The 24,307-nt window shown below is 41.5% G+C and overlaps 1 protein-coding gene across 2 annotated transcripts in view; it reads right to left on the reverse strand.

Annotated features, from left to right (window-relative positions):
• LOC110528483 (disks large-associated protein 4) overlaps window positions 1-24,307 on the reverse strand; it is a 210,256-nt gene that overhangs the window by 21,306 nt on the left and 164,643 nt on the right. For both annotated transcript variants that reach the window (XM_036984063.1, XM_036984062.1), the window contains exons 8-9: window positions 4,537-4,985; window positions 2,964-3,061 (exon numbers count right to left, since the gene is read on the reverse strand). In XM_036984063.1, coding sequence (XP_036839958.1) covers window positions 2,964-3,061; window positions 4,537-4,985 — 547 coding nt within the window. The remainder of the gene's footprint in view (window positions 1-2,963; window positions 3,062-4,536; window positions 4,986-24,307) is intronic.

The following is a 24,307-nucleotide window of genomic DNA, read 5'->3' on the forward strand; positions in this document are numbered from 1 at the left end:
CTCAGCAAGGAAGAAGCCACTGCTCCAAAATAGCCATAAAAAAAGCCAGACTACGGTTTGCAACTGCACATGGGGACAAAGATTGTACTTTTTGGAGATATGTCCTCTGGTCTGATGAAACAAAATATTGCTGTTTGGCCATAATGACCATCGTTATTCTTGGAGGAAAAAGGGGGACGCTTGCAAGCCGAAGAACACCATCCCAACCGTGAAGCACGGGGGTGGCAGCATCATGTTGTGGGGGTGCTTTGCTGCAGGAGGAACTGGTGCACTTTACAAAATAGATGGCTACATGAGGTAAGAAAAGTATGTGGATATACAGTGCCTTGCGAAAGTATTCGGCCCCCTTGAACTTTGCGACCTTTTGCCACATTTCAGGCTTCAAACATAAAGATATAAAACTGTATTTTTTTGTGAAGAATCAACAACAAGTGGGACACAATCATGAAGTGGAACGACATTTATTGGATATTTCAAACTTTTTTAACAAATCAAAAACTGAAAAATTGTGCGTGCAAAATTATTCAGCCCCCTTAAGTTAATACTTTGTAGCGCCACCTTTTGCTGCGATTACAGCTGTAAGTCGCTTGGGGTATGTCTCTATCAGTTTTGCACATCGAGAGACTGACATTTTTTACCATTCCTCCTTGCAAAACAGCTCGAGCTCAGTGAGGTTGGATGGAGAGCATTTGTGAACAGCAGTTTTCAGTTCTTTCCACAGATTCTCGATTGGATTCAGGTCTGGACTTTGACTTGGCCATTCTAACACCTGGATATGTTTATTTTTGAACCATTCCATTGTAGATTTTGCTTTATGTTTTGGATCATTGTCTTGTTGGAAGACAAATCTCCGTCCCAGTCTCAGGTCTTTTGCAGACTCCATCAGGTTTTCTTCCAGAATGGTCCTGTATTTGGCTCCATCCATCTTCCCATCAATTTTAACCATCTTCCCTGTCCCTGCTGAAGAAAAGCAGGCCCAAACCATGATGCTGCCACCACCATGTTTGACAGTGGGGATGGTGTGTTCAGGGTGTTGCTTTTATGCCAAACATAACGTTTTGCATTGTTGCCAAAAAGTTCAATTTTGGTTTCATCTGACCAGAGCACCTTCTTCCACATGTTTGGTGTGTCTCCCAGGTGGCTTGTGGCAAACTTTAAGCAACCCTTTTTATGGATATCTTTAAGAAATGGCTTTCTTCTTGCCACTCTTCCATAAAGGCCAGATTTGTGCAATATACGACTGATTGTTGTCCTATGGACAGAGTCTCCCACCTCAGCTGTAGATCTCTGCAGTTCATCCAGAGTGATCATGGGCCTCTTGGCTGCATCTCTGATCAGTCTTCTCCTTGTATGAGCTGAAAGTTCAGAGGGACGGCCAGGTCTTGGTAGATTTGCAGTGGTCTGATACTCCTTCCATTTCAATATTATCGCTTGCACAGTGCTCCTTGGGATGTTTAAAGCTTGGGAAATATTTTTGTATCCAAATCCGGCTTTAAACTTCTTCACAACAGTATCTCGGACCTGCCTGGTGTGTTCCTTGTTCTTCATGATGCTCTCTGCGCTTTTAACGGACCTCTGAGACTATCACAGTGCAGGTGCATTTAACAGAGACTTGATTACGCACAGGTGGATTGTATTTATCATCATTAGTCATTTAGGTCAACATTGGATCATTCAGAGATCCTCACTGAACTTCTGGAGAGAGTTTGCTGCACTGAAAGTAAAGGGGCTGAATAATTTTGCACGCCCAATTTTTAAGTTTTTGATTTGTTAAAAAAGTTTGAAATATCCAATAAATGTTGTTCCACTTCATAATTGTGTCCCACTTGTTGTTGATTCTTCACAAAAAAAATACAGTTTTATATCTTTATGTTTGAAGCCTGAAATGTGGCAAAAGGTCGCAAAGTTCAAGGGGGCCGAATACTTTCGCAAGGCACTGTACTAAAGCAACATCTCAAGACATCAGTCAGGAAGTTGAAGCTTGATCGCAAATGGGTCTTCCAAATGGACAATGACCCCAAGCATACTTCCAAAGTTGTGGCAAAATGGCTTAAGGACGACAAAATCAAGGTATTGGAGTGGCCATCACAAAGCGCTGACTTCAATCCTATAGAACATTTGTGGGCAGAACTGAAAAAGCGTGTGCGAGCAAGGAGGCCTAGAAACCTGACTCAGTTACACCAGCTTTGTCAGGAGGAGTGGTTTGAAATTCACCCAATTTATTGTGGCAAGCTTGTGGAAGGCTACCCGAAATGTTTGACCCAAGTTAAACAATTTAAAGGCAATGCTACCAAATACTAATTGAGTGAATGTAAACTTCTGACCTACTGGGAATGTGATGAAAGAAATAAAATCTGAAATAAATGATTATCTCTACTATTATTCTGACATTTCACATTCTTAAAATAAAGTGGTGATCTTAACTGACCTAAGACAGGGAATTCTTACTAGGATTAAAGGTCAGGAATTGTGAAAAACTGAGTTCAAATGTATTTGGCTAAGGTGTATGTAAACTTCTGACTTCAACGGTATATATGCACGTTTTGTTTGTCAAGTAAGACAAAGTTCTTTGTTTAGGCTCTTTCTACGATATCAACTGATACAGGCCACATTCAGAAGTAATCAAATTGTGAGAGAATTCTGACAACCAACTTCACAACACTCTGCATGCAAACTAGGAGTTCCCTCCCGTCCCTGATACATGTGTACATTTACTATAAATTGTGCCTTCCTGTATGATACTTATGCTACAATGTTAATTCCATTCTCCTGAGCCATTTACTTCATGCTCATATTCTTGTATTTTCTTATTTCTTATTGTTGTTCATTGTCGTGAAGGAATCTGCAATTAAGCATTTCATTGGATGGTGTATACCATGTGTATCCTGTACATACAACTAATAAAACATAAAACTTCAAAGAGAGGGAACAAAGGGGAGTGAAGCCGAGTGTGGCATACTTACTGCCAGCCGTCGTCCGCCTGTATTCCGATTGACTGGAATCTGGCCAATGGTGGTGTCGGTGTCTCCACTCGTTGGACTTCCTCCTGAATGCAGTCAACCTGGCAACCAATCAGAAAACACAGTCATCAAAAGGTTGAATCTGGAGGAATTTGGTGGTCATCCAGAATTCCAAGATTAAAATGATATATCAATGTGGTTCTTGAGACATTAAACACTTCTCCTAGCATTGTGAGATTTGACCATTTGCAGAGTGCGAATGAAAAAAAAGGACTACTTGTCTAATTCCAAACCTTCAACACTTGAGTCTGAAAAAATAAACATCTTAAATAATGAAGTGAAAGCATAATATTTGCCTCAGGCAAACATGGGGAGTACTCTTTTGGGTTTTTCCTTTTCCAGATGGCACACTCTAAAAATTCAGCAAGCCCCATTTGAGCTGTAAGCACAAGAAAAATCCATACTGCATCAGTGCAGTATAGTGCTTGGTTATTCCTTAAAACAATCAATGGTTAGGTTTAATACCCTCTGTAAATATGAGCCCAAGGTAAAAGTACATATTTTGACATATTGAGAAATTTAGTATCGCACATTCAGTGGAAATCTGTCCTTTGGTCAGATGAGTCCAAATTTGAGATGTTTGGTTCCAACCACCGTGTCTTTGTGAGACGCAGAGTAGGTGAACGTATGATCTCCACATGTGTGGTTCCCAACGTGAAGCATGGAGGAGGAGGTGTGATGGTGTGGTGACACTGTGATCTATTTAGAATTCAAGGCACACTTAACCAGCATTACTACCACAACATTCTGCAGCGATACGCCATCCCATCTGGCTTGCGCTTAGTGGGACTATAATTTGTTTTTCAACAGGATAATGACCCAAAACACACCTCCAGGCTGTGTAAGGGCTATTTGACCAAGGAGAGGGATGGAGTGCTGCATCAGATGACCTTGCTTCCTCAATCACCGGACCTCAACCCAATTGAGATGGTTTGGGATGAGTTGGACCGCAGACTGAAGAAAAAGCAGCCAACAAGTGCTCAGCATATGTGGGAACTCCTTCAAGACTGTTGGAAAAGCTTTCCTCATGAAGCTGGTTGAGAGAATGCAAAGAGTGTGCAACACTGTCATCAAGGCAAACGGTGGCTACTTTGAAGAATCTCAAATATAAAATACATTTTGATATGCTTAACACTTTTTTGGTTACTACATGATTCCATATGTGTTATTTCATAGTTTTTATGTCTTCATTATTATTCTACAATGTAGAAAATTGTAAAAATATAATAAAAACCCTTGCATTAGTAGGTGTGCACAAACTTTTGACTGATACTATATTCATTGCTGTTGTCAAGGAAACAATAGTAGTACACACCCCCACGCACCCATTTCAGGATTTGAACCGGCAGCCAATTGGTTGCTGTACGCCAGTCCATTGCTGGGCCTCAACCATACTGCCACAGAAACTCTAGCTCCACTACTGTGATGTTACTGACTAATGTAACGTTAATGACTCTAACTTCACTGACGATACCATAACGTCACTGACTAACGGCGCTCGTAACGGCGCTCCTACCTGTATGCCTATGGAGGAAAGCTTCCTCCGGGGCACGATGTCCACGAGGGGCTCCTCTGCCATCAGGTTCCCCCTGTTGGTGCCCGTCGTCTTCAAGGGTTCACGCTGGGAGTCGTTGGTGTCAGTCCCGGTGGTGGTGTGGTGGACGGTGGTGGTGGTGAGGGGTTCCCGGGGGGTGGCGATGGGGACGGGGATGGGCCAAGGGATACCCCGAGCCAAGCTGTTGGCGCGCGTGCTGTCGAGGCTGTCGGAGGAGTTGCTGTGGGCTTGGCTGGACTGACTGGTAATGGTCTTGCTGCGGCGATCACGCTCAGACTGGTGGTCCAGGTAGGTGTCCTGGGCTGACTCAGTGCTGCTCTGCACCGTCACAGAGATGTAGGGCTTGGAAGTGGTGCGGGGTGGCACGGGCGGTGGCGCAGGCTTCTTACAGGTGGTGATGCATGTGGAGACTGGAGGAGAGGGGGAAAGAGAGAGAGAGAGTGAGAGAGAGAGAGAAAGCAAAAGAACATGAGAGAGATTCCTATAGAGTATGTAGTGTGGACACCAATTTTGAAGGTTCCAAACTTCTTCAATATAAGAATGATGGAGGTCACTGTGTTGTTGGGGACCATTAATTTTACTGAAGTGTTTTGGTTCCCTTCCCCATATCTGTGCCTCGACACAATCCTGTCTTGGAGCTCTACGGAATAATTCCTTCATGGCTTGGTTTTTGCTCTGACATGCACTGTCAACTGTGGGACCTTATATAGACAGGTGTTTGCCTTTCCAAATCATGTCCAATTAATTGAATTTACCACAGGTGGACTCCAATCAAGTTGTCGAAATATCTCAAGGATGATCAATGGATCCAGGATGCACCTGAGCTAAATTTCATATCTCATAGCAAAGGGTCTGAATACTTTGTAAATAAGCTATTTCTGTTTTGTATTTTTAAAAACGTCTAAAAATGTGTTTCCATTGTATAAGATAATCTAATTGAGTGACTGCTGATGCACAACCAACTTTCGAAATTGCACATTGCATATTCTATTATTCTAATTCTCAACAGTAAGTTGAGACCCTGACTGAGTTCCACCCTCCACCCCTCCCAGCTGCCCACCCCTGGTCTAATGCATTCAGTGATGAATATCACACATTGTGTACAATATATATATATTTTTGCTCTTCCCAGACAGGGGTCAGGTGTGAAACTAATCCAAAATAGCGCAGTCAATCACCATGCAGGACAAAGTGTCAAAGTGGCACTGTTGCCTTTTGATCACCCCACGTCAAGTCTTCCTCATGAAATAAGAGTGGGATGAGTGCACTTCACAAAAATTCAGTGGTTGCTGTGGGATGTTTACAATAGATATATACAATGGAAACCTTACTTGACACCTAATGGAGGCTGTATCTGAAACCATCTATAGACTTGATAGGGCAGAGAGGGGCAACCAGGATCTCAAACTCAAGTGGTGGTCAGGAATGTCATTGTAAACAATCCGAGTCAACTGACGACAGTTAGCCTGGTCCCCTAATGACCAATCAGTGCCAAAACAGCATTCAAATCTAGGACTGGAGAAGTGACTTCTCAAATTATAGGCCAGGTGACAGGCAACCACATTGACTCAAAATTATCCTCAAATAATGTCATACAATTTTAGTCTAGCATCATGCTACAGACGAGTCTGAATGGATCTATTTTGAATGTTTAAAAATCAGCATAGCTGCCTTTGACAGAGGACATCTGCCTCACCAAAACACCAACGTTTACTGTAGCCCAAATAATGGCTTTGACACAACTTTGCTTCCTTGTTTTCCACTCCTTATGGAGGGGATACGTAGCAGGCTTCTAGAGGAGGGTTAGTAAGGACATAGGCTTAGTGGGGGAGCTAGCATTTCTGGAGCTTGGAGTGGGTTTGGCAAAGGTCTGACTGAATGTGCCAAAGGAAAAATGTTCACATGAATATAACCAATGCGCATGCTGACATCACCGCCGCACAAGACAATGGATTTTGTCTGAGGACACTTTGCTTTGGTGTGTCCTAAGACGGCTCTGGACGTGTGTCAAGTTGTCCAGTCTCGAATTACTATATTTTAATACTTTTTGAAAGTGAAGATGAATTTAGCCTGGTGTAATTCTATCTGCCCAGAGATATTTATTATATCAAAAGTGAGTTGAACATCCTCAATGACAGGCAGTTGCAGCTGTAGGCTAGATGTAGCCTGTAACAAGCATTGGCATGACATGGCACAGTCACTTTTTGGACATCGAAGTCAACATGTGATCACCTACAAAGCTAAATAGTTAATAGCCATTATCTTTTTCTAGCATATTCCCTGAGGTGTATTTCCAAATGTTTCACCCTTAGCCTAAAGGAAACGTGTACGACTATGACAGCTTTTTTTAGAATTAACATTGCTATGTTAGTAATATCTCCCTATGGCTGTAAATCTCAGCTACTTGAGAGAGGCTTTTTGAACCCTACGAGCAACATAAACACGTGAGGGAGCTTGAAAGAAAACACTCAAAACAAAAGATCTGTTGTGCGGCTTGATCCACAGACTTATAGCTTTATAGGACTTATAGCCTTTGTGTGTGTCGCGGCCTCACCAAATGATATGCTCACATGAGCTCACTCTCATTTCACTGCAAAGCAGCAAGCTAATGTTTACACTGCCTCTCGTTGCTCTGTCAAAGTGCAGACTACAACCTCGGTAAGGTTTGTCTCAAAGTGAAACTAGTCTGCAGCATTTAGAAACTTTAAGCCATTGTATAACTCTAAAACTACAGGCAATGAATTCATAGTTTTAAGTCTTACTAAACAACTACAAACTACAACAGGAGGACAGTATCATATCTTTCAGATATTGGTTATCGTCTCGTATTGTCTCAAAGGTTATAATCGTCTCATCCTTATCTCACAGTGAGATACATTTACTGTGAGAAGAGTAGGAAAGATCATAAGGCACACCGCTAAAAGAGTGGGTGGAGCAAAAAAAATGCATTGCACAAATAGTGTGTGAATCCCTATTACAAGTCCAAGAGCAAGATGGGGAATGCAACAACAATACACAGAATGTTAGAAATAGATAGGTATCACATTGGCAATGAACACACCAGCATGACGGGTTGAACCCTGAATGAAGGATGCTCTTCGGAAATCTCTGGCCTTCACTATTCCATCACTATGAGGAACAACAACACTATACCCAGTTGCTCCTATCTCTTCTCATACTTTACACGTTGCCTCACCTCACACATATCTGGTTCAAATAGGGCAGCAACAACATTCATTCCCCACAACAGTAGAGCATTATAGCCGTACAACAACAACAACAGTACATAGCTTGTGTAAGGATGAGAATAAGTTCATCTTTCCAATGTAGTCATCCATCTCCTCATTGACATACCATTGACACCATATCCAGTAACTACCTGGCTATACGGCCCCAGGAAAGATTCCTCACGCTCTGCCCGCCCCATAAATCACTCACACTAGTCTATGACCATAGATTGCCTTACAGCAAGGCCAACTGCTTTGGGAGAAAATAAAGGATAATTTTCTAAAAATAATCAGAAGGCAACACATGCTGTGGAGATGTACTGCCATGTCAACTGCTGTGAGTGGTTGGTTCCTTTGTGTTAGTTAGGTAGTGTGTCATATTGTTCTGTTGGTCAAACTTGATATTGCAAAGACCCTGTACCAGAGTAAATACCTGGGTTATAAATTATAAAAATGTATTTCAACAGGTAAGCACCATACGGCTGGTGCAAGACAATTACGTAAGATTGTGTATGACATAAATAATCTTGTAAATAATCTTGGAAAAAGTGTTTCCCTGCTGTTTAATGCTATACAGTACCAGACATATACTATATTCCATAGTTTATAACAGACAGCCATGTCAGAGGAAGATGGTACTGATAGTGGGACCAGTGACCACTGCCACCCCGAATAACAGAGATGTTCCTGGGGCTGGAAGGGTTTGCTGTCGTAATGGCAGCTATGTGACATGCTGGCTCTGCTCCAGATTCCATTCTGCAGTGTGTGTGTGTGCGTGTGCGAGGGTGACAGGATTTGGATGCCTTCCCTGCCCTATGGGTTCCAAGTGTCATAGCACGCTTGCATCAATCTAAACAGAATTTACCCTTGGGTGGAAAACCCATAAAATCAGCTTTTCTTACAACTGGAAAATCATAAATTACCTCCTCTTCTCAGATTACATAGGACTAGGACATCATTTATTTTGGGCTAGAGGGTTATTGAGGTCCTACAGTATTTGGGTTAGCTGGCTATAACCTATATTATCTTCAGAAACTATTCACACCTATTGACTTTTTCCACATTTTGTGTTACAAATGAATTTAATTGTCATATTTTATCAATAATCTACACTAAAAAGTGACATTTTTGCAAATACAGAAATACATATCATTTACATAAGTATTCAACCCCCTGAGCTGTGAATCTTTCTGGGTAAATCTACATAATATATGTTTATTATTTTCAAATAAAAAATAAAATAAAAAAGACAGCGATACAAACATTGACATTCATTGTACTGTTGAATGGGATGGCCAATTTAGAGGACAAAACAAAACTTAAGTCATACATACACAAAATAAAACTAAATCCTATTAGGCGGTACATGTATAAGAAGACAGCATATAGTCATTACAAGCAGTGTAGTTAAGCCAAAAATAAATATTGAGTGGAGTACAGCACAGAGTAGGAGCAGATCATCAACCCAGTTATGAAGCGGGACTAGACCATTTATCCAGTATCGGCTGCCATATTTTGATCAAATACCTTCTCTGCGTCAAGAGCAATTACCACTGCCTCAACTTTATGATCATGATACATTACGTTGAAAAGGCGTTTCAAATTGTAGTATATACAGTGGGGCAAAAAAGTATTTAGTCATCATAGGTACACTTCAACTATGACAGACAAAATTAGAAAAAAAATCCAGAAAATCACATTGTAGGATTTATTTGCAAATTATGGTGGAAAATAAGTATTTGGTCAATAACAAAAGTTTATCTCAATACTTTGTTGGCAATGACAGAGGTCAAACGTTTTCTGTAAGTCTTCACAAGGTTTTCACACACTGTTGCTGGTATTTTGGCCCATTCCTCCATGCAGATCTCATCTAGAGCTGTGATGTTTTGGGGCTGTTGCTGGGCAACACGGACTTTCAACTCCCTCCAAAGATTTTCTATGGGGTTGAGATCTGGAGACTGGCTAGGCCTCTCCAGGACCTTGAAATGCTTCTTACGAAGCCACTCCTTTGTTGCCCGGGCAGTGTGTTTGGGATCATTGTCATGCTGAAAGACCTAGCAACGTGTCATCTTCAATGCCCTTGCTGATGGAAGGAGGTTTTCACTCAAAATCTCACGATACATGGCCCCATTCATTCTTTCCTTTCCTCCGCGACCGGGAGGTCCGTGGGGCGACGCACAATTGGCCTAGCGTCGTCCGGGTTAGGGACGGTTTGGCCGGTAGGGAATTCCTTGTCTCATCGCGCACCAGCGACTCCTGTGGCGGGCCGGGCGCAGTGCGCGCTAACCAAGGTTGCCAGGTGCACGGTGTTTCCTCCGACACATTGGTGCGGCTGGCCTCCGGGTTGGATGGCGCTGTGTTAAGAAGCAGTGCGGCTTGGTTGGGTTGTGTATCGGAGGACGCATGACTTTCAACCTTCGTCTCGGGAGTTATAGCGATGAGACAAGATAGTAGTTACTAAACAATTGGATACCACGAAATTGGGGAGAAAAAGGGGTAAAATAAAAATATATATATAAATAAATAAATAAATAAATAAATAGAACCATTCTGACAAAGTGAAGTAGGCCAAAAGATCTCAAAAAGCAAGACATCATGCCGTGATCCAAAGAAATTCAGGAACCGATGAGAAACAAAGTAATTGGCATCAGTCTGGAAAGGGTTACAAGGCCATCAAGCCATCATTGAAAATAAGAATTTGTTCTTAACTGACTTGCCTAGTTAAATAAAGGTAATATATATATATTTTTTTTTATTTTTAAAACCATGGTGAGAGCCATTATCCACAAATGGAGAACATTTTGAACAGTGGTGAACCTTCCCAGGAATGGCTGTCCTACCAAAATTACCCCAAGAGCGCAGCGACGACTCATCCAAGAGGTCACAAAAGAACCCACAACAACATCTAAAGAACTGCAGACCTCACTTGCCTCAGTTAAGGTCCGTGTTCATGACTCAACCATAAGTAAGAGACTTGGCAAAAATGGCATCCATGGCAGAGTTCCAAGGCAAAAACCACTGCTGACCAAAAAGAACATAAAGGCTCGTCTCACTTTTGGCAAAAAACATCTTGATGATCCCCAAGACTTTTGTGAAAATATTCTGTGGACTGACGAGACAACACAGCATTTCAGAAAAAGAACATCATACCAACAGTCAAATATGGTGGTGGTAGTGTGATGGTCTGGGGCTGCTTTGCTGCTTTAGGATCTGGACGATTTGCTGTGATTGATGGAACTGTGAATTCTGCTCTATACCAATAAACCCTGAAGCAGAATGTCCGGCCATCTGTTCGTGAACTCAAGCTGAAGAGCATTTGGGTTCTGCAGCAGGACAATGATCCAAAACACACCAGCAAGTCCACCTCTGAATGGCTTAAAAAAACTTAATGAAGGTTTTGGAGTGGCCTAATCGAAGTCCGGACTTGAATCTGATTGAGATACTGTGGTGTGACCTTAAAAAGGCGGTTCATGCTCAAATGCTCCAATGTGGCTGAATTAAAACAATTCTGCAAAGAAGATTGGGCCAAAATTCCTCCACAGCGATGTGAAAGACTCATTGCCAGTTATCGCAAACGCTTGATTGCAGTTGTTGCTGCTGAGGGTTGCACAACCAGTTATTAGGTTTAGGGGGCAATTACTTTTTCACATAGGGCCATGAAGTTTCGGATAGCTTTTTCCCTTAATAAATAAAAACTGCATTTTGTGTTTACTTGGGTTATCTTTGTGTAATATTGAAATTTGTTTGATGATCTGAAACATTTAAGTGTGACAAATGTGCAAAAAAATAAGAAATCAGGAAGGGGGCAAATACTTTTTGACAGCACTGTAAGTCCCAATTTCTGATCTTCTGATCGAAAATACATTGGCAGGAAATTCAAACACATTCCTGGCCTGTATTTCGCCACTTAGCCGGTTGACACAACCGTTCTGTATCCTCAGCGAGGGAGCTTGCTTGACAAGAACAGATCGGCCAATTTTGGGTTGTCAAACGTACGTGTTGATCCCTCAACTGTTACCTTAAACCGGGCCGGGAAGAGGAATCCATATCGGATGTTGGCCGCCCTGCATTTCTTGCGTAACTCATCATACTCGTCGACGACTCCTCAACTCCAAAGTAAGATCTGGGTAGAAAGACACCCTCGCTCCGTTGTAGTTAAAGGGGAAATTTTGACTAGTCAGCTTGAGGATGTGATCCCTGGTCTGGGGATTGTGCAGCTGTGCAATGAATGGCATTGGTGGTGCGCCCTTGGCCAGCTTCGTTGCCTGTGATCTGTGTGTGCGGTCGATCTGGATGGCTGTTTTGAAGTGTTCACTCCCCAGCAATGCCGGTATCAGCCCTGAGACAAATTCAGTGGGTTTCCCTTTCTCAGTGTCCTCCTGGATCCCAAATTTCAGATGTTCTGGTGTCTTTGTCCTGTAGCCTGGCCTCGTGATCTACTGTCGTCTGCTCAACCTCATGCACCCTGCCCTTAGTTGCCTTCACAGTTTCAGTCAAAGTCCCAATAATCTTTTAGATATCAGCCAACCTTGTGTCCACCTTTTTGCTTAGTAAGTTTATAGCAGCCAGTAGGTCACTTTGAGTAGGTTCTGAGGGGAACTCTTGGGAGCTAGCATCTTCAGCTAACTCCTCGTGGGTCGGCGATGTTGAAATTGGTTCGTTGTCTATCTCGTTTAGCGCCCCCTTTTTTGCTGCCTTTTCCCTTTGTCATACTGCTAGACAATGTTTGAAGTTATAGGTTGTGAAAGGTTAAGCAAAGCACGTCTACTCCATAGCACGCTCTCTAGCGCCCCCCAGGTATATCTCAAAGAGTTTTGCACACCTGGATTGTACAATATTTGCACATTATTATTCTTCAAACTCTGTGAATGTTGGTTGTTGATCATTGCTAGACAGCCATTTTCAAGTCTTGCCATGGATTTAAACAGATTTAAGTCAAAACTGTAACTAGGCCACTAAGGAACATTCAATGTCGTCTTGGTAAGCAACTGCAGTGTTCCTTTGGCCTTGTGTTTTAGGTTATTGTCCTGCTAAAAGGTTAATTAATCTCCCAGTGTCTGGTGGAAAGCAGACTGAACCAGATTTTTCTCTAGGATTTTGCCTGTGTTTAGCTCAATTCTGTTCCTTTTTATAATAAAAAAACAACTTCCTAGTCCTTGCCGATGACAAGTATTCCCATAACATGATGCAGCCACCACTATGCTTGAAAATATGAAGAATGGTACTCAGTGATGTGTTGTCGGATTTGCCCCAAACTTTTTATTCAGGAAATAAAGTCAATTTCTTTGCCACATTTTTTGCAGTTTTACTTTATTTTAAACCTGAACAGGATTCCTTCTTGTCACTTTGTCATTTAGGTTTGTATTGTGGAGTAACTCCAAAGTAGTTTTTCCTCAGTTTTTTCCTATCACAGCCATTAAACTCTAACTATTTTAAAGTCACGATTGGCCTTGTGTGAAATCCCTGAATGGTTTCCTTCCTCTCCGGCAACTGAGTTAGGAACAACTCCTGTATCTTTGTAGTGATTGGGTGTATTTATACACCATCAAAAGTGTAATTAATAAGTTCGCATTGATCAAAGGGATATTCAATGTCTGCTTGTTTAATTTTTACCAATCTACCAATAGGTGATCTTCTTTGCGATGAATTGGAAACCTCCCTAGTCTTTGTCATTGAATCTGTGTTTGAAATTCACTGTTCAGCTGAGGGACCTTACAGATAATCGTATGAGTGGGGTGCAGAGATGAAGTAGTCATTCAAAAATCATGTTTAACACTTATTGCACACACAGTGAGTCCATTAAACTTCTTACGTGACTTGTTAAGAAATATTTACTTCTGAATTTATTTAGGCTTGCCATAACAAAGGGGTTGAATATATTGACGTTTCAACTTGTCAATTTTAATTACAATTTCTAAAAACATAATTCCACTTTCACATTATGGGGCATTATGTGCAGGCCAGAAACAAAACATCTACATTTATTCTATTTTTAATTCAGGATGTAACACAATAAAATGTGGAAAAAGGTAAGGGGTGTGAATACTTTCTGAAGGCAATGTACATCAGGCTAGCTCAGGATACAGGAGAGTGAAAACATTTAAAGAAGGCAAAAACATGCATCTCAATAGTTTAAAGTAGATTCCTTTAAATGTCTTCTCTGGGCCATTTGCACCTGCCATTAAAGAAATGGACTGGTGAAGGCATCCTCCCATATTGCTTTCCCCTAGCCTGATATCTTCAGATTAGTCAAGATGAAGGAAAGGAAGCCACTGAAATTAAACCATCTTTTGGCATTTGTTTTATTAGTCCATTTTTGATGTAGTCCCAAAATATTTTGCATGTCAGCAAAGTTTTCAAGATATTTAACTTTCAAAGATAGTTTTAGGGTGGAATTTTCCTTTAAATGCCAATTAAATGTGAGATCTAATATGGATAGCGGAAGAGAGTGCAGGTCTCCGGAGTAAATTTCCCTCCAAATTCTGTCTGTTACGCCTAATCACTTACATACAACATAGTCAGCCCAGTGTGTGATGACTGCGATAATGCAACTAATCCTTCCACCAGTAATGTACAGAATTGTGATGCTGACAAAGCTCGCATTCAGAACCCATCTGCAAAACAGTTTAAGGCTTTGCAAACAGTCAATCTAAATACCTTTCCTGACTTAATGAAGCTCATTCTGTACTCATTGCTGGCTGCCATCCCCGAAGTGCAATTATATTAAATAAGAGCAGCTGTTCTGACTTAACCAGAAGTTATGCAACAACCCGGAGCTTTGTTCAAAATGTTTACTCTGTGGAATGTGAAAGGAGCCAACGGTCTGGTCTTATCCTGCCCTCTGGACATTGGTCTAGCTGTCCACTTGTGAGACTAGTTCATGAGTTTTTTGGAGGTGTAAACAATGCTGCATAATGGACAGACGCTAACCCAACCATGTGGCACCTTAAACTGTCCAACTGCAAGGCAACCTCCTGATGCAAACTAAGCAGGATAGTTGTCATGACAAGTCATTGTACGTGTCTGTTTACAAATTACTTACTGTTTAGCTGAGAACCTGAAACTTTCACACTGATGCAAAGGCAAGGACTTCATTACATAATGAACAAAATGTCAGGTAATAAGCACATATGACAATGAACCGCAGATACCCCAGCAACACTAATGACAAAACAGTGTACTAAAACAAATATTCAGCATCTATCACTTAATCTCTCCCCCACTAGATCTCGCTCCCAAGAAGAACTGGCGATGCAAAAAAAAAAATGAGATGATTACAGGCCCATTGGCAGTATGGCTGTTGCGGTGACTTTCTTACCGCCACACCGGCGGTCACGAGTCATAAAGGCAGTCAAATTCCACATGACCGTTTAGTCACGGTAATTAGGCTTCTCCAAGCTCTGATGCTGCTGCTGTTCATTAGTAGCCTACCAAACTTGATAACTGCCTGGTATTCAGCCCTCTATTGTCCCTCTAATCAATATGACAGCAATGCAAATGTAATGGTGAATCTTTATGAGAGCCGTGAGCTCATGTTGCACAACATTTCTATAGGCTATGAAATTGCAGGAGAAAATAGAGTGATGGCCACTAATAAAAAGACGAGGATCACATCAGCTTTCTATAGGCTAGTCCAACTATATATTTTTAATCAACTTTCCTAATATTAAGCACATTGCTTATATTTATAACAGGAGTATAGCCTACCTGGCTGGCATGAAAATAAACCACAGGGAAAAGCGTCCTCCATTCACTATTTAAGTGAATAGATTACATGTATTTTTCCCTGTTGCCCGTTAGGATACAGGTGCAGGATAATGGTCCATTCTAAATCAAAACAAATGTCACAAATATTATTTAGTATATGTAAAGACAAGATTAAATCAAGAATAGTCTAATGGATGACAATATTATTGTGAATTATACAGTATATTATCACTTGTGAATGATGCCCAGCATAAGAAACAATGCCTTTTTTTGCGACTTTTTCAAATCACAGTTGCACACCTTATGTAGCCTAGCCCATGGGCCTATATTTTTAATAAGGTTTGTACCCCAACCAAAGTGGCCAAATAACTTAATAAAATTAAGCACATTAATCCGCTTTACAAGTGGTGCAGAGCCTAACTGGCATATACAGTGGGGCAAAAAAGTATTTAGTCAGCCACCAATTGTGCAAGTTGTCCCACTTAAAAAGATGAGAGAGGCCTGTAATTTTCATCACTTCAACTATGACAGACAAAATGAGAAAAATCCAGAAAATCACATTGTAGGATTTTTAATGAATTTATTTGCAAATTATGGTGGAAAATAAGGATTTGGTCACCTACAAACAAGCAAGATTTCTGGCTCTCACAGACCTGTAACTTCTTCTTTAAGAGGCTCCTCTGTCCTCCACTCGTTACCTGTATTAATGGCACCTGTTTGAACTTGTTATCAGTATAAAAGACACCTGTCCACAACCTCAAACAGTCACACTCCAAACTCCACTATGGCCAAGACCAAAGAGCTGTCAAAGGACACCAGAAACAAAATTGTAGACCTGCTGGGAAGACTGAATCTGCAATAGGTAAGCAGCTTGGTTTGAAGAAATCATCTATGGGAGCAATAATTAGGAAATGGAAGACATACAAGACCACTGATAATCTCCCTCGATCTGGGGCTCCACGCAAGATTTCACCCCGTGGGGTCAAAATGATCACAAGAACCACACGGGGGGACCTAGTGAATGACCTGCAGAGAGCTGGGACCAAAGTAATACACTACGCCGCCAGGGACTCAAATCCTGCAGTGCCAGACGTGTCCCCCTGCTTAAGCCAGTACATGTCCAGGCCCGTCTGAAGTTTGCTAGAGAGCATTTGGATGATCCAGAAGAAGATTGGGAGAATGTCATATGGTCAGATGAAACCAAAATATAACTTTTTGGTAAAAACTCAACTCGTCGTGTTTGGAGGACAAAGAATGCTGAGTTGCATCCAAAGAACACCATACCTACTGTGAAGCATGGGGGTGGAAACATCATGCTTTGGGGCCTATTTTTCTGCAAAGGGACAGGACGACTGATCCGTGTAAAGGAAAGAATGAATGGGGCCATGCATCGTGAGATTTTGAGTGAAAACCTCCTTCCATCAGCAAGGGCATTGAAGATGAAACGTGACAATGATCCCAAACACACCACCCGGGCAATGAAGGAGTGGCTTGGTAAGAAGCATTTCAAGGTCCTGGAGTGGCCTAGCCAGTCTCCAGATCTCAACCCCATAGAAAATCTTTGGAGGGAGTTGAAAGTCCGTTTTGCCCAGCAACAGCCCCAAAACATCACTGCTCTAGAGGAGATCTGCATGGAGGAATGGGCCAAAATACCAGCAACAGTGTGTGAAAACCTTGTGAAGACTTACAGAAAAGGTTTGACCTCTGTCATTGCCAACAAAGGGTATATAACAAAGTATTGAGATCAACTTTTGTTATTGACCAAATACTTATTTTCCACCATCATTTGCAAATAAATTAATAAAAAATCCTACAATGTGATTTTCTGGATTTTTTTTCTCATTTTGTCTGTCATAGTTGAAGTGTACCTATGATGAACATTACATGACACGGTCACCACATTGGTGCAGGCTTCCGGGTTAAGCGGCCATTGTGTCAAGAAGCAGCGCAACTTGGCTGGGTTGTGTTTCGGAGGATGCTGCAATGGTTATAATGGGAGACAGAGTGCTGGTTTCAAGCGCAGGGCACAGCAGGTGTTTATTAGTAAAGGACAACAGGAGGAGGCAGGTTGCTGGGTCCAGGGGCAGGCCGAAGGTCATACACAGAATTCAGGTGATTGGGATCTGGAGAGTGAGTTGCATTCAGGGGATCTATGTGTCTGAAAATGTGAGCTGGAAAGTGAGCTGTGTTCAGGGGATCTATGTGTCTGAAAATGTGAGCTGGAAAGTGAGCTGTGTTCAGGGGATTTATGTGTTTGCGAGAGTGAGCTGGAAAGTGAACTGTGTTCAGGGGATTTATGTGTTTTATGAGTTGGAAGCAGACGTTACAGACGCACGGCTCTTGACCTTCACCTCTCCAGAGTCCATACCGGAGTTGCAGCGATGGGACATGACTAACAACCAATTGGATACCATGAAATTGGGGAGAAAAAGGGGTAAATAAAAAAAATAATGCACATTTATAATAAAAGCATTACCTGCATAATTGCATTTGCAGTCACTTTTGATAATGGTGTTTTCCGCTAATGGAACATTTGCGCTTATAGTCTAGTACCATGTGCGCATTGCTGCGCTTATAATGTGAAGAAGTAGCCTAATAGTTTATCAACATTTTAAGCTAAAGGTTTTGATCTGTTGCATCAGCGACATTGTTTTTTATGCAATGTCGCTGATGCAACAGATCAAAACCTTTAGCTTAAAATGTTGATAAACTATTAGTGGTTGTATTAATTTGGGATCTATCCCATCCCACAACTGTCCCAGACTATGTTTGGAATATTTATTTGTCGTGCAGAATAGAATAGGTTGACTTTTGTACTATGGGGGATAGTAGATTGACATAGACTAGTGTTTTTTCTGTTGGTTAGTCCTACTCATCTTGTTGGCTGACGAAAAGTCAATGTGGACAGTTCTAACAATATATTTAACCTTTTCACACGGACCAACAAACAGGTGTGATCAATCTATAGTGGTCCCTGTTGCCTATGATCAAACCGGTGTGATGAGAACGTTTGATTAGAATGCTTATTTAGAATGTCCATTTTCAATTGACATAACAATAAGCATTTGAGCTGGCAACACTTTTTTTCACAGAAACATTTTACAAAGTCTTTACAAAGTTATAATTAAGTCATGGGTGAGCTCACCATTGATTGAAATAATGAAGTAAAACTCTTTCTAGAAATCGAAAGTATTCTGAAAATGGGTAGTTTGTGCACTGGAATGTTTTTTTTTTCATCAACCAAAGATATTAAAAGGAGACAACATGAGTTTGGTCTGTTTATAGTATGCATGTTGAAGGGGGTGTGTCGTCTACGATCATCCACTTGCCTTCATTCACTTCCGGAAGTTTACCCGAAAGATGAGTGAACCATTCCTTCACCTCATTATAACATCTTTGGTCTGACAGATTACGTGACACCCAGAATGCATTGTATAATGTCAACAAACATGGCGCCACACATAGCTGGCAAATAGATTAGCTCATTATAATCAGTAAAACCTTCAAAAAAGTATTTTACACACATCATAGGTGTCCATTACAATATATGAAATAATCAGAATGCATTATTTGTCACGAGTACTTGTGAATAAAACTGTAAATACATTATGCTACATAAACTCAGCAAAAAAAGAAACGTCCCTTTTTCAGGACCCTGTCTTTCAAAGATAATTCATAAAAATACAAATAACTTCACAGATATTCATTGTAAAGGGTTTAAACACTGTTTCCCATGCTTGTTAAATGAACCATAAACAATTAATGAACATGCACCTGTTGAACGTTGTTAAGACATTAACAGCTTACAGATGGTAGGCGATTAAGGTCACAGTTATGAAAACTTAGGACACTAAAGAGGCCTTTCTACTGACTCTGAAAAACTCCACAAGAAAGATGCCCAGGGTCCCTGCACATTTGTGTGAACGCACCTTAGGCATGCTGCAAGGGGGCATGAGGACTGCAGATGTGGCCAGGGCAATAAATTGCAATGTATGTACTGTGAGATGCCTAAGACAGCACTACAGGGAGACAGAACGGACTGATCGTCCTTGCAGTAGTACAGGATGGCAACAACAACTGCCAGAGTTATACCACAATCCCTCCATCAGTGCTCAGACTATCCGCAATAGGCTGAGAGGCTGGACTGAGGGATTGTAGGCTTGTTGTAAGGCAGGTCCTAATCAGACATCACCGGCAACAACGTCGCCTATGGACACAAACCCACCATCGCTGGACCAGTCGGTACTGGCAAAAGTGCCCTTCACTGACGAGACGCTGTATTGTCTCACCAGGGGTGATGATCAACTTTGTGTTTATCGTCAAAGGAATGAGCGTTACACCGAGGCCTGTACTCTGTAGCGGGATCGATTTGGAGGTGAAGGGTCCGTCATGGTCTGGGGCGGTGTGTCACAGCATCATTGGACTGGGCTTGTTGTCATTGCAGGCAATCTCAACGCTGTGCATTACAAGGAAGACATCCTCCTCCCTCATGTGGTACCCTTCCTGCAGGCTCATCCTGACATGACCCTCCAGCATGACAATGCCACCAGCCATAGTGCTCATTCTGTGTGTGATTTCCTGCAAGACAGCAATGACAGTGTTCTGCCATGGCCAGCGAAGAGCCCGGATCTCAATCCCATTGAGCACATCTGGGACCTGTTGGATCAGAGGGTGAGAGCTAGGGCCATTCCCCCCAGAAATGTCCAGTAACTTGCAGGTGCCTTGGTGAAAGAGTGGGGTAACATCTCACAGCAAAAACTGGCAAATCTGGTGCAGTCCATGAGGGGGGGGGGGGGGGGGGGGGGGGGGGGCTCTCCTCGAAGAGAGAAGTTTATATGGCTCAGTAAAACCTCAAAAATAAAGTGTCTGCAACGCTGAATGTGAATTAATGAGGAGGCGGAACACAGCTCAATTCAAACTGTTGTTAGAAAATGCAACTTGTTAGAAAATCATTTGAAATTGAAAAGTTGAAACATAGCCTATAGATAATTAGCAGGCAGGATTTTTTTTAGGGTGAATTACGGCCACAAGGGGATGCCGCCATGAAATTTGAGGCATTATCAAGTGCATGTCAAATTGTGAATGAGAGACTATTGGAGTAAGTACCGCCTGTGCAAAAAACAAAGCAGAGCTCATGCCTTTCAAACAACTTTTTTTTAAATCATCAGTCTCATCATGCAGCCATACTATGTATTAAAAATCAAAACATAGCCCAATGTTTGTAGAACAACTAAAGGCACATTAATAACTCTAAATTAAATATACAGGAATACTTATTTCTTTGTTAACCGCTCAACACAGAATAGCTGCATGTGCACACTCCCTCAAATCGTTTGGAGAAAATATTTATATTTTATTCAGCTTTGTTCAATTGTATTATTCATTCTATAAAATAATGTCACGGAATAATAAACTAATCTATAAACTAATCTATAAACTAATAATAAACTAATAATAAAAAATCCTGCCTGTTCACCTTTCCATAGATTTGCACACTGTCATTACAAAAATAATGACCATACTAAGTGGGACAAGGCCTTCTCTCTGTCGATGGGGGTGCTAAAGTTTTCACTAGTCATCAGGGGTGAAAAGAAACAGACAGATGCTGTGGCACTGGCAACGTAAAGGGGTAGAGGCATATCAGCAGCTTGTATTTAGTACTGTCGTTTGTCCTGCTTCCCCAGAGACAACTGGAGGTCAGGGACGGCTTGATTTGAAAAAAAAATACATAACTGAACATAGGTAGTGTCCAAATGACTCCACTCACACAGAACCGTAAAGTACAATCCCAATCATTTGAGAAACATTGCACTAAGCATCTTCCAAGAAAAGTGCTTAGTAGTAGGTCTCTTGCCAACTACTATATAAAACAAAACCAAAATGAACATAACAAATGTTCTTGGCTCGCTATGCTAATTTATGGGAAATGTACCGTAGATAGGAATGAGATTGGCCAATTAGAAACAATGGACAGACAAATCAGGTGCCTGCTTTCCTGATCCTAGCAACCGAAAACCTAACTTGCTTCTGCTTATCTGCCATCTTGGAATTGCCAGCCTTCCTGTCATCCTCCTTGGACAATTAATCTCTCCACAGAACATAAAGGATTGGACCTGGCCTTGGTGGTTTGGCTACCTTCCCTTAAGGACTTCAGCCCATTCAGTGGCCAAATTAACTCCCCAACCTCTTTTCAATTACTGCTGCCCACAGTAAAACAGACTGAAGAATTAGGACTATTGTTTCAGTGTGACCACACTAGCCACAATCTCACTCACAAAACACACTTTCCCTCTAGAATTCACAAGGCTTGCTTCAACCAAAGCCAGACATTCCGCTGCTATTCTAAGCAAGGTCGACATTGAAAAGGGCAAATTAACTCCTGTCAGTCCTGTGAATTCTGTGTTGTGTTTACACCAACTGAACACATCGTGAGGCTGAGAAAGTCCCTATAGCTTATCTCCATCGGTGGGTTAGGAGGAGTTGAGGAGGATGGTCATTTAGAATGGTATGATCTCATGGATCATAGATCACACCCACATAGCTACAGCTAACCTCTCCCTTAACACCCAGGTTTCAGTGTCATATTATGAGCTCATGGGTATGAATGAGTCATCCTCAGTCCTTTCACTGCCGACTGTGTAGCTCACTAGCTCTTTGCTATGCTAGGCAGGGCTGAGAGTCAGGAAAATTACACACTGCAGTTTCTTGGCTCCCTTCGGTAACTGGACCACTATTTAATCACTGAAAACTACAATTTTCTCGACATTCACCACAGTCGATTCACCGCAGCCAAGTGAGTCTGTCCCCTATTAATAGCGTTCTACAGTTAGCTATGAGAATCTTCTGGAAAAGGGACATTGGCCAACCACATTCCCACAACCTACATCACTGTTGGTGATGGAACTCCATTAAAGGGCTTTAAAAGACCAAAGTATGTAAAGAAGTGATTTAGAACGTAAGTGAAGAACACAACTATTTACTGCCAAGCTATTTACTGCCAAGCTATTTACTGACAAGCTATTTACTGCCAAGCTATTTACTGCCAAGCTATTTACTGCCAAGCTATTTACTGCCAAGCTATTTACTGCCAAGCTATATACTGACAAGCTATTTACTGCCAAGCTATTTACTGACAAGCTATTTACTGACAAGCTATTTACTGACAAGTCAGTTCAACGTCTAGTTTTCATTTACATTTGACTGAGTTGTCAACTAATGTGAATTCAATGTGAAATCAACCAAAATGTTGGTTAAAGTTGGTTGAAAAAATAAATAAATTCCCTCACGTTGATGACTTTGATGGTTGAAATGACATGGAAACAACATTGATTCAACTAGTTTTTGCCCATTGGGTATTTAGTTTCCTGAGCATTGCTGTCTCATATTGAATCCAAATCAAATTTTATTGGTCTCATACACATATTTAGCAGATGTTACTCCAGATCTCCTCCCTCCACATGGAAACAGATTAGCAAAGAGAGCAGAAGAGGGGAAGTGGCTAATAGAGGGGCACAGGGGCCAAATATGCTCTTTAACCGAGTACCCAGAAGATATGTGCACATCTCTATATTACACACATTCCACTAATGAGACATTTTTCTGGGAGAGCTGTTGAGCTTTCACCCTGGAATATCCCTCCCATGATGGAGCGTGTTTGTTCCTTCCACCAGGCCAAAGGTCTAGGACTTGGCAGGTGCCCCCACTACAGCTGATTCAAATAATCAACTAACCATCAAGCTTTTAATATTTTAATCAGCTGTGTAGTGCTCGGGCAAAAACAAGAAAACGGACATCCCTTGGGGTCCCGAGGACTGAATTTGGGAAACGCTACGCAGCTGATTCAAATAATCAACACTTTTGATGATGAGTTGGTTATTTGAATCAGCTGTGTAGTGTTAAGGCAAAAAACTAACCGTGGACCCAGGATCAATTTTGAGAAACCTTGCTGTATGGCTACAATGATGCTAAACAAAACAAATGGAATATGTCACATAATTCCCAGTCAGTCTTACCGGTCTTACCATGTGACTAACATATTTGCTTTCACTGGTTCAGGGCGATATAGCTATTATGCCCATTTTATTTGTATAGCTTACATAGCCAAAAGCATACATTACAAGTGAGGTTTCTTCGTTGACAATGAGAATTGATTGCCAAGACATATCCATATGAACAACTTCTCCTTCTCTTTCTCACAGAAATGTAGAATGAAGTTGCTCAGATACACCTAGATACCTTATTGGTAATAGCCTACACAAAACAAAATACATTTTCATTTAACATACGCTCTTATCCATTGCGACGTACAGTTAAATACAATATGATCCGCCTTTCGCACACAATAATGAATGAAACCTGACTTTACATTAGGCTACATCGCGCGCGCTCTGATCTCGATTGCCGATTATTGCGCATCTATAGACAGTGGCCAAATGTTATACCTCAGAGAGCTCAACTGTGTCCTCGCCGCAGGTTTACTTTCAAAATCAAATAGCAGCGGCTACAGTATCGTATATACAGTAGCCTATCCTTTGCGTCACATGCTCGAACAATATACAATGCAAAGCTGTTCAGGACTTGAGAAGCGATTGAGATAGATATTTCCATAAAAGTCACACTATTGGCACCAAACACTTACCCTCGTAGCCTATCAGAAGAAAAAATCATTTTTTTAAATGAAGACAACATCGCAGGAGCTGTTGACTTCTAAACATCCAAAGTCGAAACAGTATCTGTCAAAGACGATAAATAGTAACAGCAAGCTTTTGGTAAAGCCTACTGTCCAGGAAACGGTCTCT

Source organism: Oncorhynchus mykiss, chromosome 7 (assembly GCF_013265735.2).
Source record: "Oncorhynchus mykiss isolate Arlee chromosome 7, USDA_OmykA_1.1, whole genome shotgun sequence".
NCBI classification, from domain to species: Eukaryota; Metazoa; Chordata; class Actinopteri; order Salmoniformes; family Salmonidae; genus Oncorhynchus; species Oncorhynchus mykiss.